This window comes from Lytechinus pictus, chromosome 6 (genome assembly GCF_037042905.1).
Source record: "Lytechinus pictus isolate F3 Inbred chromosome 6, Lp3.0, whole genome shotgun sequence".
Lineage (NCBI taxonomy): Eukaryota > Metazoa > Echinodermata > Echinoidea > Temnopleuroida > Toxopneustidae > Lytechinus > Lytechinus pictus.
In genome coordinates this window covers 5,006,622-5,020,956 of record NC_087250.1, presented here as the reverse complement: position 1 = coordinate 5,020,956, position 14,335 = coordinate 5,006,622, and the positions used below count along the sequence as shown (strand labels likewise).

At 39.7% G+C, this 14,335-nt stretch overlaps 3 protein-coding genes across 3 annotated transcripts; 2 read left to right on the top strand and 1 right to left on the bottom strand.

The window, feature by feature from the left end:
* The first annotated feature begins 276 nt into the window (after nucleotides 1-276).
* LOC129263024 (ceramide-1-phosphate transfer protein-like) lies at nucleotides 277-7,205 on the top strand. The gene is made up of 2 exons (XM_054900962.2): nucleotides 277-1,233; nucleotides 2,645-7,205. The coding sequence occupies exons 1-2, from the start codon at nucleotides 1,121-1,123 to the stop codon at nucleotides 3,156-3,158; spliced, it is 627 nt and encodes a 208-aa protein (XP_054756937.2). The 5' UTR covers nucleotides 277-1,120; the 3' UTR covers nucleotides 3,159-7,205.
* Nucleotides 2,745-5,672, bottom strand: LOC129263025 (ankyrin repeat domain-containing protein 50-like). The gene has a single exon (XM_054900963.2). The coding sequence runs from the start codon at nucleotides 5,670-5,672 to the stop codon at nucleotides 4,065-4,067; it is 1,608 nt and encodes a 535-aa protein (XP_054756938.2). The 3' UTR covers nucleotides 2,745-4,064.
* A 3,195-nt stretch (nucleotides 7,206-10,400) lies between the features above and the next one.
* Nucleotides 10,401-10,799, top strand: LOC129263529 (ankyrin repeat domain-containing protein 65-like). Its single transcript, XM_054901435.2, has one exon. It carries the CDS (start codon nucleotides 10,401-10,403, stop codon nucleotides 10,797-10,799), a length of 399 nt encoding a protein of 132 aa, XP_054757410.2.
* The last annotated feature ends 3,536 nt before the right edge of the window (nucleotides 10,800-14,335 follow it).

The following is a 14,335-nucleotide window of genomic DNA, read 5'->3' as shown; positions in this document are numbered from 1 at the left end:
ATGAATGCATGAATAGACATCATAGTTAGAAAATATTTTGAACAAACATGCATGATAAATGTTGACATTGCTGGCCGTCCATAGTTGTGATTGATCGGATCAATTGTAACTCTTTGTAGATGGGGCCCAGATCCTAAAGTGATTGTAAGCATGTATTCACCTGGTAATTAGATATATAACAATCGTAGCCTCGTGAGTAGATTAAATCGAGTTTAAAGTTGATAATCACAGCGTTTGATCTCTATTTAAGAGGTACCTAGTTGTATGGTTGACCTTACTCAAGTTTGGAACAAGGTTATCGAACAATATACGATATCGAGATAACTAGACATTCAGACATCGACAGAATTGCCCTCCGTGAGCTTGGCAAAGGAAGCTAGCAAATACAAAAGAGATACAGTATCAACGCTTCAGATAATATAATTGTCAACACTTTAGCTTCGATGTAGCTACAAGTACACATAATAGTGGAACGAGTTAGCATTAATCACAACCACTGAGACAACTAGTTCTCTAGTATCGACAAGTGTCCTGTGTACGCGCGATAGGGCTAAGGGGATCAAGTTTGAATTCTGGAGACGATCGCCTACATCTATATACATTTTGAACTTTGGTATAACTTTTTGTGTTTAGTGCAGGCTTATCGAAAACCATAATCCAACTAAGGCAGACTATCCTGGCGTAGACAAAACTGAAATCTGCCAAGTAAAACAAAAAAAAAAGAGATAAAGTGAATACCAATCGTCGTCTTTTGGTTTCCATTGCAGGAATCTCGACTCTTGAGAAAACAAGGACATTATACTGACATCGGCAAAATTTTTATGTATGCACGTCGAGTGTAGCCAAAAGAGATAACGTTTGAAATTTGTTGATCACCTCGATATGAGCTTTGATCTGTGAGATAGATCTCAGCGTTCATGCGAAAAAAAAACATAAGGCTACTGTATGCAGTATCGAATTTGGATGTGAATCTGAACGTAACCGCGACCTAGAATCATAGCGCAGCACTGCCAGAGAGAACAGTTCAACCTTGTGTCTTCGTCGTTCTTGCGTCTACATTGGTTTATCACGCGGTCGAGTGTTTCACAGGAGGTGAAGGGTTTGGGAGACGTTCCTGAAGATGACGGAGAAGATGGATATAGTGATTGTGAGAGACTGCTTCAAGGCAGCCAAGAAGGAGGATGGGACCATCAATATTGAAGACATCATGAGGGGATACGAAGAGATTGCAAGGTAAAAATAAGGGGATCTTTCCACGAAACAATTGGTCAGTAATTTTTCTCTGTCTGTTATAAGCTACTCAAATCGCTGCATCTGATTGGCTCAGAATAAATCAAGTGAAAATCATCATTTGTTTCGTGGAAAACTCCGCAGTGTTGCTGTAATGATTATATCATTGTATTAATTAGCTTTTGCATAATTATTTACGATTAGCGAAATTTAAATGATGTATTGCCGAAGTTTAAATAGGACTGTAGGCCTAGTGGTTGTGGTTGTAGAAATCTTATGGGCGGAATAATTATTTGTAGAGGTGGCAGATGCCTTAGTGGTGCCATGGGATTGCCCCCATCCCCTCAACTGTATCATTAAAGTGATTGAAAATTAACAAGAGATAAGTGGAGAAGAAAGATAAGTATCAAAAAGAGAAATATTCTCTTTCCTTTGAGAAAAATAAACGAAGACACTCAAACTACAATGTAACCGTAACCTTTATTGCCCCTTACCATTGCAGTTTTAGGTCAACACTCGAAGTTAGTGGAAGCAAAGGGGGGAGAAAACTGACAAAATTGGGGAAAAAACATAAAAACCTGGTTTTGGGGTCGTTTAACTTTATGTAACCCTTAAATATTAATTGAATATCTATGGTTAAAATCTAGTATTGGGTCGGTTAATTCTATGTTACCCTTAAATGTTTATAGAGGGAAAAATGACATCAACTTTATGTTGTTTTCGCCCCCCTCCCCCTCTATTCAAGGACCGTGGCATTGAGGATTGGGGGAAAAACCCTTAAAATCAACATCAGAAAGAGTTTTCATGGTCAGTCCCAACCGCGTTTAAAACAATTATGCGGCCCCTGTTGTGGCAACATTCCCTGGCGCCATCCCTGATGGTAGTGTCCCTTCCAAGTGTGGCGCTCTATGTTCACTCCAAGATATTTCAAATGCAAAATGGTACATGCATGCTAACAAGTAGGGCGATATATGTAGGTCCAAGACATGCCAGATGCAGACAGACGTACGACGTATCGGATGTATAAGCCATTTCGTAGTTCCATTCTGCGCATGATCATATGAAGGTCATTGGTACTAAAGTTACATGGTGGTTTAATATTTAATGAGATAAGCACCAACTTTGATGTCTTGATTATTCATATATTCTTTTATATTGTGCTGTTCTAGTCACCTGATCTATTCAATTTCTTCATCCTGCTATGTTTGGCATGGTTACATATATCTTGCTTTAAAATCTGCCTATCATAATGAACGAAATGAAAGGTCATTTGACCAAAATTGCCCATGAATGAACTACGAATTTGTCTTTTGACGCATAGTGTCGCAGCTGCGATGCTGTTGCGTCCTTAAAACGCTTAAAGAGTTGTGATCATGGCTTAGTGAAACGTTTTCATTTTTTTATCTTTTTGCAGACTCTACGACATGATGGGTTCCCTATTCACCTTCGTATCGAAGGACATGCGTTATCGCCTCAAAGCCTTGGAGACCCACCGCTCCGATGACACTCTCTCCGCCAACTACCAAACCGTCCAAGCCGTCCTCGACTACGAAACTGCGAACGGCATCAAACGGAAGTCCAAACGCGGCGGCTTGTCCGGTAACCGCGCCCTCCACGAGATGCACTTTGACATCGAGTTCTTCATCGAGATGTTCATCACCTTGGCAGCGGGCAACGACGAGAGCAAATGCTCCGAGCTGTCCCGCCAGGCCTTTGACAAAACGCTAAGCAATAACGTGAACTTCGCCGTGCGCCAGGCGGCGCGTCTGGCCATGAGGTGGTTGCCGACCCGGAAGGAGTTCATTGATAGTTATCTGAAACAGGACACTGCGCAGGCGCTGGAGCTGATCGAGCCAACCACTACTATCATGAAGCAGGTGTATGACGTCATGGAGTCGGGGTTTAAAAAGCACAATATAAAGAATTAACACTAATAGCCTAATTGTAGAGGAGTAAAATACTGAGAAGTAATTGTGAGTAAATTAACAAGAAAGTAAATGAACTAGTGTAGCAGATTTCACGGTACACCATGTATCTTTCTTGGGCAAGTGTTGGTCCCGAAAAGGACCACCCAAACTCTTGATCAAGAAAAATACATGTACCGTGAAACCTATTACACTATTCTTCTTCGCCATGGGAACCTTCAGAAGTTGCAAAGTAATGAACTTATATTAAATGACAAACAACTAATTTGGCGTCTGTTTGAAGATTTATTGAATCCTCCAACAGTAATGCAAATCACTTGTCCATTTCGTGTCTAATTACATGTATACATGCTAAACATTATATATGGTAAAATGTGTAATAAAAACGTGCTTTAATTGTTGTTATTGAAAAAAAATGCGGCTCATGAAATTGATTTGGGATTTATCAATCGCTTCCAGCTGCACAGTCACCTCGACTGAGAAGATATTTTACAACTCCCGTATGGCAATTAGCCGCTGCGAAATGTACAGGGGTGTTGACATCGTCATTGCCAGTCTCGATGTAGGCTTCTTGACTAGAAAGGTACCGCAGTAGGTCAAGATGGCCACCGAAATGATGCGAAGAGAATATTTCCGCTGTTGTTACTATATGGATAGGACCTACACACCCATTTACCAGATGCTGGCCAATATCTAGATGGCTGTTGATTGCTGCATGGAGAAGTGGCGTCAGTCCGTCATCATCTTTGCTGAGAAGTTTGGCCCCTCTGTTGACCAGTTGGCGAACTATTTCTAGGTGAACTCATTGCATGCCACGAGTGCCGCTGTCGTACCGCATTCGTCGATCTTACCAGGCGGTGCCCTTTATCTAGGAGATATCCAACATGATGCGACATGGAGAGGCGTCATCTAGGTGCTATCACCCTTCTCAAGAAGTGCACCTTGACTTTCGAGAAACCTGACAACATCCAGGTGCCCAAGCTTGGAAGCGCAATGTAATGGGCTAGGGACATCATTGTGGTCAACATTTTCAAATTTGGCTCCCTTGCTTACGAGATACTGGACAACTTTGAGATGACCTCTGGCGGATGCGCAGTGAAGGGCAGTTAGTCCTTTACTGTCACCTTTGTCAAGTTGCGCTTGTTGACACACGAGAAGTACGACAATGTCCAGGTGGCCATTGAAAGATGCCTTCTGCAGAGGTGTGATGCCGTCTTTATCACCTTCATCCTTTTGTGCTCCTTTTAGGATGAGTAGGCGGACAACACCAAGATGGCCATTGGATGCGGCTTTGTGAAGAGCTGTTTCACCAGCATCATCCACTCGTTCAAGGTCAAGTCCTTCACCAATGAAATACCTAACGACATCGAGACGACCTTCTGCAGCTGCAAAGTGAAGAGGGGTCACACCAGTCGTGCTTCCTTTCTCGGTCTCTGCTCCTGTGTCTACAAGAAACCTGGTAACTTCGGTATTGCCATTGGCTGATGCATAATGAAGCGGCGTCAAACCATCTTTGTCCACCTTATCAGGCTGTGACCCTTTACTAACGAGATATTGAACCACGTCAAGGTACCCTTTGGATGAAGCAAAATGCAGTGGTGACATGTCTTTGATATTGACTGCATCGAGGTTGGCTCCATTATCTACCAGGTACTTTATCACAGGAAGATCACCGCTGCATGTTGCCTTAATGAGAGGGGTTACACCATCCCTTTTAGGTTTCTCAAGCGTTGCTCCCTTGTCAAGAAGACACTGAACGGTGTCCAGGTGGGCATTGAGTGATGCATAGTAGAGAGGTGTTCGGCCATCTTTATCCTCTATCTCCAGCTGTGCCTCTTTGTCAAGGAGATACTCGACAACTTTCAGGTGACCATTGATGGATGCTTCTAGCAATGCCGTTCGTCCTTTGTCATCCATTTTCTCCACCTCTGCTCCTTTCGTCATGAGATACTGAACAGTGTTTACGTGACCATTGGACGAAGCCTCTAGGAGAGGAGTCCGACCATGATTATCTGCTACATCTAGCTGTGCCCTCTGACTGATAAGATACCAAACCACAGCACCGCGACCATAGCAAGATGCGTAGTGAAGAGGCGTCCTCCCGTCCTTTTGTGCAGCCTCAATCTCAGCTCCTTCGCTGATAAGGTAACGAGCAACATCTAGATGACCTTTAGATGCAGCGCAGTGAAGCGCCCTCACGCGATTCACATCACACTTTTCAATATCCGCGCCCTTGCTTAAGAGATACTGCACCACATCCAATTGGCCACACGACGAAGCATAATGTAGAGCTGTATTGCCGTACCTGTCTCCTTGGTCCAAGTCAGCTCCTCGATTGACAAGGAACTTCACAATTTCGGTATGGCCATCCTGCGAAGCAACGTGGATAAGGAATTGACCTTCTTCATTTGGTAGATGTATGCTGATTTCTCTAGTGTCAATACCGGCTCTGCCTTCGAAGATGGCTTTCAGATTGTCCAGCTTGCCAGAGCTCGCTGCACGAAAGATACGATCCATTTTATACTGTTTCAATACCTTTACAGCACATTAAAAAGAAGACGAAAAACCCATGGATGTTAAACTGTGCCGACTCAGCTCTACGAAATTTTAACCGACATGTATCAAGTGGTATAGATGAGTTATCCAGACGTTTTGTTTTGGCAAGCTTATTCCTTCATATAGACAGTGTGCACAACAGTGCACGACGGTGCCAGAGTGCCATTGAAAATATACAATACAGTGGTGATCGATGTTTGAATATTTGATCAGGCACTACGCTGTCACTTTCAACAGTTCAAGGGCGGAAAGGTAGGGGGGACCAGGGGCTGGAAAATTTGTCAAGCACAAAAAAAAGTAATCACCCAAAAAGTAAGCTCATTTCGACCAAATTAATTTTACAAGCAAGCAAAAAAAAAAGAGTAATCACACAAAAAGTAACGTCATCTCGTACAAAATACCTGTTTTATTTCGATTTTGAATGATGTATTTCTTTCCAACAAAAGTATTAGGGGGGTGTGTCCCCACTACTATTTTGGGTAAGGGGGACGCGTCCCCCTCTTGGTTTTCCGCCCATGGTCTCTTTCATACCAAGAACCAACAGGGCAAATTCGACTTTCTGTTGACACAAAGCTCCAGCCAAAATTATCCATGACACTTTCCTCCGTACAAAATGTTTAAGTTTTAAAATATTGTTCAAATCCGTCGCACAAAACAATTGAGTCAATAGACACTATATTGCGTTTTCTACACATTTGCACTAGACAAATAACCTGGAAGACATGCAGTTTATGCAGTGTCATTTAGTATTTGTATTACTACAAGTTTATCACTATATACATGAATAGGCATATAGAAGTGCATTTGTGTCACACAACTCATAGGGGAGTTGGGTGGGGGGTCTTAGAAATACTGACATTGTATATGGTAGAAAATGAACACTTCAGTTATTTGACACCTCCGCCTCCCGCCCCCCCCCCCCCCCACAAAAAGGGGGAAAATACATATTCAGGGGCTCCACCCCCAACATGACAGTACTTATTGACATTGTAAAAGAAAATGAACACTTCGATGAACTGCATATGACCCCCCCCCCCCCCGCCAGTCTCCGAAAATGGGCCGGGGGCAACGCATTTATCAGGGGCGCCATTTCAACCTTCTTCAGAGATATTGTTCAAAATGCGTTGGTGATTATTAAAAATCCACCCCAACAAAAATTTGAATTGAATAAAAAGAGAAAAATCCAACAAGCATAACACTGAAAATTTCATCTAAATCAAATGTAAAATAAGAAAGATACCGTATGACATTTAAAAGTTTCGTGGTCGGTATACAAATGAGGAGACTGATGACATCATCCACTCACTATTCGTTTTGTATTTTAATTAAATGAAATATGAAATATTCCAATTTTCTCCTCATTGTCAAGTGAAACAACGATTAGTTCCTCCCTGAACATGTGGAAGTAGCATTGTTTGATGTTTTATGGTTCAGTCAAGTTGGTCCTTATTGTCAAATGTGTAAAAAAATGAAATATGTTTTAATTCAAACAATAAAAAAAAATGAAAGAAATAGTAAGTGAGGGACATCATCGACTGTCTCATTTGCAAGTCACTGAGTTGTGTGTATCACTGTTTTGTGAAAAATAAGCGAAACTTAAAAAAAATTAAATATTTTTTAATTCAAACAATAAAAAAAAAATGAAAGAAATAGTGAGTGAGGGACATCATCGACTGTCTCATTTGCATGTCACAGAGTTGTGCATATCACTGTTTTGTGACAAATAAGCGAAACTTTAAAATGTCATAATTTTCTAATTTTACATCCGATTTTGATGAAATTTTCAGCGTTATGCCAGTTTGATTTATTCAAATCAACATTTTCTGGGGTGGACTTGACCTTTAAGAAAAGAAGGGAGTAAGACATTAAGAAAGAGAAGCATGATAAACAGAGTACTAACGATATAGAACAGTTATATTAGAGAGAGGGAGAGAGTAAGAAAGAGAGAAAAGAAACACATTCAAGAGGCAATGCACATCCATCTCTCCTCTAACCTAGCCGGTCTCTAAAGGCTAATATTTGACCCCCCCCCCCCCCCCCCCATCATGTTTGCCATTTTTAGAATCAATACAGTGTGCAAACATAATAATCATTAAGTAAATACGAAACTTATTGTTGAGCTGTATATGAAGTTCAAAGGTGAATATGCAAATTACAATAATGGGAACAATTTCCCTGGTATGAATTGATAATCATATTAGGTTTGTCATATTACATGTTGAGCTTTGTGTGGTATCGACCCGCTGTGTATTTACTCCGCGACACCACATGGAGTTCAGGGATCGAAATAACAGATGCAAATATACGGTGAACAGAGTAGAATTCTAAAATCATCTCGCACGACAACTTCTACCTCACAAGACCATACGTCATTCTGCGATAGTATCGTCATGAATAGGGAATAGTGCTGGCAATCTAATATCAGCAACACTGAATCAGCCTCGATCGGTCTTTAATTGATTATATTGGTATGTTTAGGACATTCCATTTATTCAAAGATTTTTTTTCTGGAAAATCTTGAGCAAGGATAATGCAACTAATTTGACAGAGTGGTACTTGTAATGGTACCAAATAGTCCTACCAATCTTTGGCAGAGTGCATTTGTCTAGAACTGTCCCTGATAGGCCAACGAGGCCCTGTGAAGTCGTGGTTTCTTATTGCACCAAGTTCACAGTACTCTGAAAGTCACCTTTCAAATCCGGATGGATCGAGTCTTACATTTTAGTGTTGATACTGAAATTGTCAGTATACTAACAACAGTCCGATTCGTGAATGAATTAAAGTAACTATATAGGCACAGTTCTAATTTTATAAAGAATCATTTTCACATACCGGATAAGTTTCAACCACTTTCCTTTACCCTTAAAATTTCTTTTCTGTTTTCTTCGTAGGCTGTGCTATCGAGTCGGTGAAGGACTACGCCAACTGCCATTTCACTCATTCGTTATTCAACGAAGAAGAGTAGGATGGCCATCTAGATACTAATGATTATACTGTCCTTAATCAGAGAATTTGTATAATCTGTGAATTAAAAAAGGGCTCTTTTAATTCGCAAGTGTTTAATGTACTGAACACCACAACTCCACCCAGGACCAAAATCCAATTGAAACCAGTTGGATTTCCAACTGGTTTCAATTGGTTTCAATTGGTTTCAACTGGTTTCAATTGGTTTTAACTGGAATTAATATAACAATTTCCAGTTGAAACCAATTGAAACCAGTTGGGCAACTGGAAATCCTAACTGGAACCCGTTGGGCAACTGGAAATCCTAACTGGAACCAGTTGGGTAACTGGAAATGACTTCCAACTGGAAATGATTTCTAACTGGAACCAGTTGGGTAACTGGAAATCCTAACTGGAACCAGTTGGGTAACTGGACATGACTTCCAACTGGAAATGATTTCTAACTGGAACCAGTTGGGTAACTGGAAATCCTAACTGGAACCAGTTGGGTAACTGGAAATGACTTCCAACTGGAAATGATTTCTAACTGGAACCAGTTGAGTAACTGGAAATCCTAACTGGAACCAGTTGGGTAACTGGAAATCCTAACTGGAACCAGTTAACTGGAAATGACTTCCAACTGGAAATGATTTCTAACTGGAACCAGTTGAGTAACTGGAAATCCTAACTGGAACCAGTTGGGTAACTGGAAATCCTAACTGGAACAAGTTGGGTAACTGGAAATCCTAATTGGAACCAGTTGGGTAACTGGAAATGACTTCCAACTGGAAATGATTTCTAACTGGAACCAGTTGGGTATCTGGAAATCCTAACTGGAACCAGTTGGGTAACTGGAAATCCTAACTGGATCCAGTTAGGTAACTGGAAATGACTTCCAATTGGTTTCCAATTGGAAATTTTCCAGTTACCCAACTGGTTCCAATTGAAACCAGTTAATTTGCATATTATCTGCCAGTGTGCACAGATTAATATTTTATGTGATTCATCATCATTTAAAATGTATCTATTTAATTCTTTTCTCTATTTCAAGTACCATACTTGTTTCAGATAAGTGTTTAGAATGCTTAGCAGTGAAAACCATGTTCATAAATGTTATAGATTATAATTAAAACAGATTATAAGATAATTAGTACACCACTAACTGTTACCAAATTACATCAAATACAAATACATATATTTGAAGATCTTTCATGTTAATATATATATATTATGAAAGTCTATTTTATCAATGCACTTTACAATAGTATTATAAACATATAGCACTGCTTCTTTGTTGGCATGAGCAATAGTTAGTGCAAAATCTAATTAATTTGTTACTAATTAAGTCATTCCAACTGGAAGTTCCAATTGGAACCAGTTGGAAACCAATTAGTTTCAACTGGTTCCAATTGAAACCAGTTGCCTCCAATTGGTTTCAACTGGAACCAATTGAAACCAGTTACCTCCAATTGGATTCAACTGGTTTTAATAGGGAAATTGGAACTGGAACCAATTGAAACCAGTTGCCAACTGGTTCCAGTTGCCCAATTGGTTTTAACTGGAACCAGTTGGCAACTGGTTTCCAATTGGTTCCAGTTGTTCCAATTTCCCTATTGAAACCAGTTGGCCAACTGGTTTCAATTGGTTTTGCTCTAATTGGTTTCAACTGGATTTTGGTCCTGGGCACGTTCTTTGGGGGTTTCTTTTGAATTTACACGTGACTAACACTGTTTTATCGATCGAACCATGAACCTGGTTTTTCAAGCCACAAGGGAAGGTGATCTCAAGCGACTGAATGACCTCTTCTGCGGGAAGGGCGCCGACCCACGTGAAGTATGTCTCAGCCTCCCCGACCCCGACGGCGAGAAGCTGATCCACATCTCCTCCCAAGGAGGTCACCTCGACATCGTGAAGTACCTGGTCCGCCACGGCGTCGAGATCGAGGACAAGGACCGTCGGGGTAATTCACCGTTGCATCACGCAGCCTACGGAGGTCATCTTGATGTCGTGGAGTACCTTGCCGGTCAGGGAGCGTTGGTTGAGAAGATCGACTGGCTCGGAAAGACACCGGTGCAGATCGCTTCGCCCGGTGGGCACCAGGATGTCGAAGAGTTCCTTCTGAGCAAAGGAGCGAAGCCTGCATAAAGATGACTTGTGTCTTAAAAGTTCCTTGTCAGCTAAGGAACGAAACCTGATGAGGCGTAGATAATGTAGTAGTCATTGATGATAAGCCCCCATCGCACTTATTACGAATCAAGCAGAATTGGCCGAAATGAAAGGTCTATTGTTCGACCACCAGTTGGTCATTTGAATCTACTTCAAACACCGTTCGAGAATACCCCTCGAATGTTTTGAACATGACCAAAACCTTCGGGACGGCCAAAAGAAAGGGAAAAAAATATTTCGAATGCAGTCAGAATATTTAGAATGCGCCTAAAATGTCCAAATGTGTAGCACGATCAATCTGACTCAATTGCGGTTCATTTTGACAAGTGTATGATGATTCACCTGGTCAATTTACTGAATTTCAACTCCAGTTTGGTGAATTCACAAGTTCCTCTCAAGAATTTCTAGATTTTTTAAAATATTTTTTTCGTTCCAGCTTCTGCTTGATTCCTGCTGATTCCGAATAAGACGTGTGATGGGGGCTTAGAGGGGTAAAGAGCTAGGATAGTGGCAAGTTACCGCCTTGCTTATGATAGGCATGGTGTCACCACATTCTTAAGAGATAACCTCTCTCTTAGTTATTTCTTGTCATATTTCCTCATAAAAAGTAATTTGCTTCATGGTGGGGGTGAGAGCCCATCCCTTTTTTATTGATGGTGTTGGCCAGATCGAAGATCTTGGATCTGCGCCTGGACCAAGTAGCATGGTGGATCGACATTATTCGACGGAGATTATAATTTTGTGCTTATAATGGAATCTATAAGGCCACTATAGGCCTAAAGCCTAATATAACTTACTTGCAAAGGCCTATTAATCTGGTGAACAGATTTTTACTTTACAAAAGAGGGTGTTAATCGAAGGTCTGTACTGGGAGACCTATTAGCCGGAATAATTGGGATTCCAAACCATGATTTGTGTCGTAAGGACTTTATGATATATATATATATATATATATATATATATATATATAATTGTAAATAATTCAGCATCATATTATATATATATAATATATATTTGAACACATATATATATATGATATATTTGAACATATAGATGATTGTCATAGAGCCGTTTTTTGTTGTTGGTGTTATAGTTTTTACCTTTACTCTTCCGTTGGAAAATCGTGGAAAATTTGAAATGAATTGGAGGAAACTGGATTATTGTGAAAAGAATACATCTGAGTATATGAATTAACGAAATCATAAAAATAAATGCATACATAAAAATGTCATCATATCCATTTGTGGAAGTTTTTTTGTGAGTGTGGTGTTTGTGTGTGTGTTGTTGTTGTTGTTATTGTGTCTTGTCTTACAAAGAGTTATGATTGATCTGATCAACCTCAAGTATATGGAAATCCATCAACGTCATATTTTTCTTCAGAAAATTTGCACAATTCATTTTCAAAACAAAAAGAAGCACGCTAAATTTTCAAGAAAACTATGAATGTACATGCATATACATCATATACATGATAGACTACTGCTTCTACTACTACTACTACTAATGATAATAACAGTAATAATGCGTTGCATTTATATATCTAGAGAACATTTTAAACAAACGTTATTTTGTTTTAGATGTTGACGTCGCTGGCTTTCCATAGTTGTGGTTGATTGGATCAATCGTGCATGGCAGTGGCGTACCTAGGAATTTCCACAGGGGGGGCAAAATCGGCCGCCAAAAAAATTGACAAGCAAAAAAAAAAAAAAAAAAAAAAAAGGTCTTCAAGCTCGTCAGGGGGGCAATAAAGGTCTTCAAGCTCGTCAGGGGGGGCAGGGATATGTATTTTGTATGGGTTGTGGCTCGTCAGGGAGGGGGGGCAGAGTGCCCCCCCCCCTGTCCCCCTCCCCACCCCCCCGTAGGTACGCTAGTGGTGCATGGGGAGTGTTTCATGAAATTGAAATTACTTGTCTGACGCTTTATCCGAGAATTGTCATAGTAACAGTGCTTCTCAGCCAATCAAAATTAAAGGGATGGTCCAGGCTGGAAATATTTATATCTCAATAAATATAGTAAAACTCACAGAGAAAAATGCTGAAAATTTGATCAAAATTGGATAACAAATAATGAAGTTATTGCATTTTAAAGATTTGCATTGTTCCGGTGAAACAGTTCTATAGGCATGTCTTCATGAATGTTCATTTAGGTTTTATAGGTACGTGGGCTGATGATGTCATATCCCCACTTGATCTTTTGTATTTTATTATATGAAATTAGGTTTATTCAAAAAAAAATCTATCGAGAGCTAAAACAATTGGATTGAAAACTGATTAAGTGCATTAATTATTTATTGCCACAGCTTATTTCATCATAATGGATTTCCATTGTATATATTGTTATTGGTTAATATGATTATCACGTTATTTAGTGTTTACCATAAACATTTATTTACTTTCTTCTTTAGTCATATTGCTTGCAATGTATATTCATTTGTATTGATTTGTACGGTTATCATTTTATATCTGTGTAATTATTCCTTATCTTGTATTGAGTTGAGAAATGAAATAAAACTTGAACTTGAACTTGAACACATCATTTATACATGTATGAAAAAAATGAAACAATTATGATTCATGTAATAACATAATAAGAAAAAGGAAAGTGGTTATGTGACATCATCAGCCCACCTAATGAATATTCATGACGATGTACATATAACTGTTTTTACAAAATATTGATGAAATTTAAAATTCAATAACTTCGTTATTTGTTATCCGATTTTGATGAAATTTTCAGCATTTTGCTATGTGAATTCTACTCTATTTGTTTAGATATGAATATTTTCAGCCCGGACTATCCCTTTGAGGAAAGTTGTCAGATATGACAACTTGTCGGATGAAATTTTTGATGAAACGCTCCCCTATGGGCATACCTTGCTTGACACTTAAAGATTGGGGGCCAGGGCCCCCAAAAGTTCAACGACCAAGAAAAAGAGAGAGAAAATAGGAGAAAAAGAAAGAAAAGGAAAGGGAGAGGGTTAAATAATTATGATGCTATTTTTGGAATATCATTAATTTCTTTTATATATATATCATTAGAATTTACTTTCTTTTTTTTTTCCTCGGGAAGAAATATGTCTTACGCCATGATGTGTCGCCCTCCCATATCTTTTTTTTTTAAATAAATAATCATTACGTTACTTATGCTTGTGTCAACCACTTGGATCTACCTCCTTACTTTCTACCTTCTCTCGATCAGGTCTACCGCCCTCTACCATTAGAAATCATATAATCTCCAGAATTAGCATTGGTACATCCTCTGCATGTTAATATTATATCTCTCCACCTCTCTATGATACCGATTAAGAAGGGGAAAATTAATATAGTAGTATAGAGATGGACGAATAATTAAAGGGGGATGTAGGGAATGGAGCGGGTGGGGGGGGGGGGGGTACATGCAGCCAGCGTAAATTTTGCCCCTCGATCTCCCAAGGCCCTTTGTTTTGAATAGGGGTGATGGTTTCGAAAAAAAATGACAAGCAAGCAAAAAAAAAAGCTGATTTTCAGGGTCATGAG

What these genes read in the sequence shown, in the direction of transcription:
- LOC129263024 (XM_054900962.2), top strand. Translation starts at nt 1,121, where the DNA reads ATGACGGAGAAGATGGATATAGTGATTGTGAGAGACTGCTTCAAGGCA. An exon ending in GGATACGAAGAGATTGCAAG is followed by an intron (nt 1,234 to 2,644) that starts GTAAAAATAAGG and finishes ATCTTTTTGCAG; the next exon opens with ACTCTACGACATGATGGGTT.
- LOC129263025 (XM_054900963.2), bottom strand. Translation starts at nt 5,672, where the DNA reads ATGGATCGTATCTTTCGTGCAGCGAGCTCTGGCAAGCTGGACAATCTG.
- LOC129263529 (XM_054901435.2), top strand. Translation starts at nt 10,401, where the DNA reads ATGAACCTGGTTTTTCAAGCCACAAGGGAAGGTGATCTCAAGCGACTG.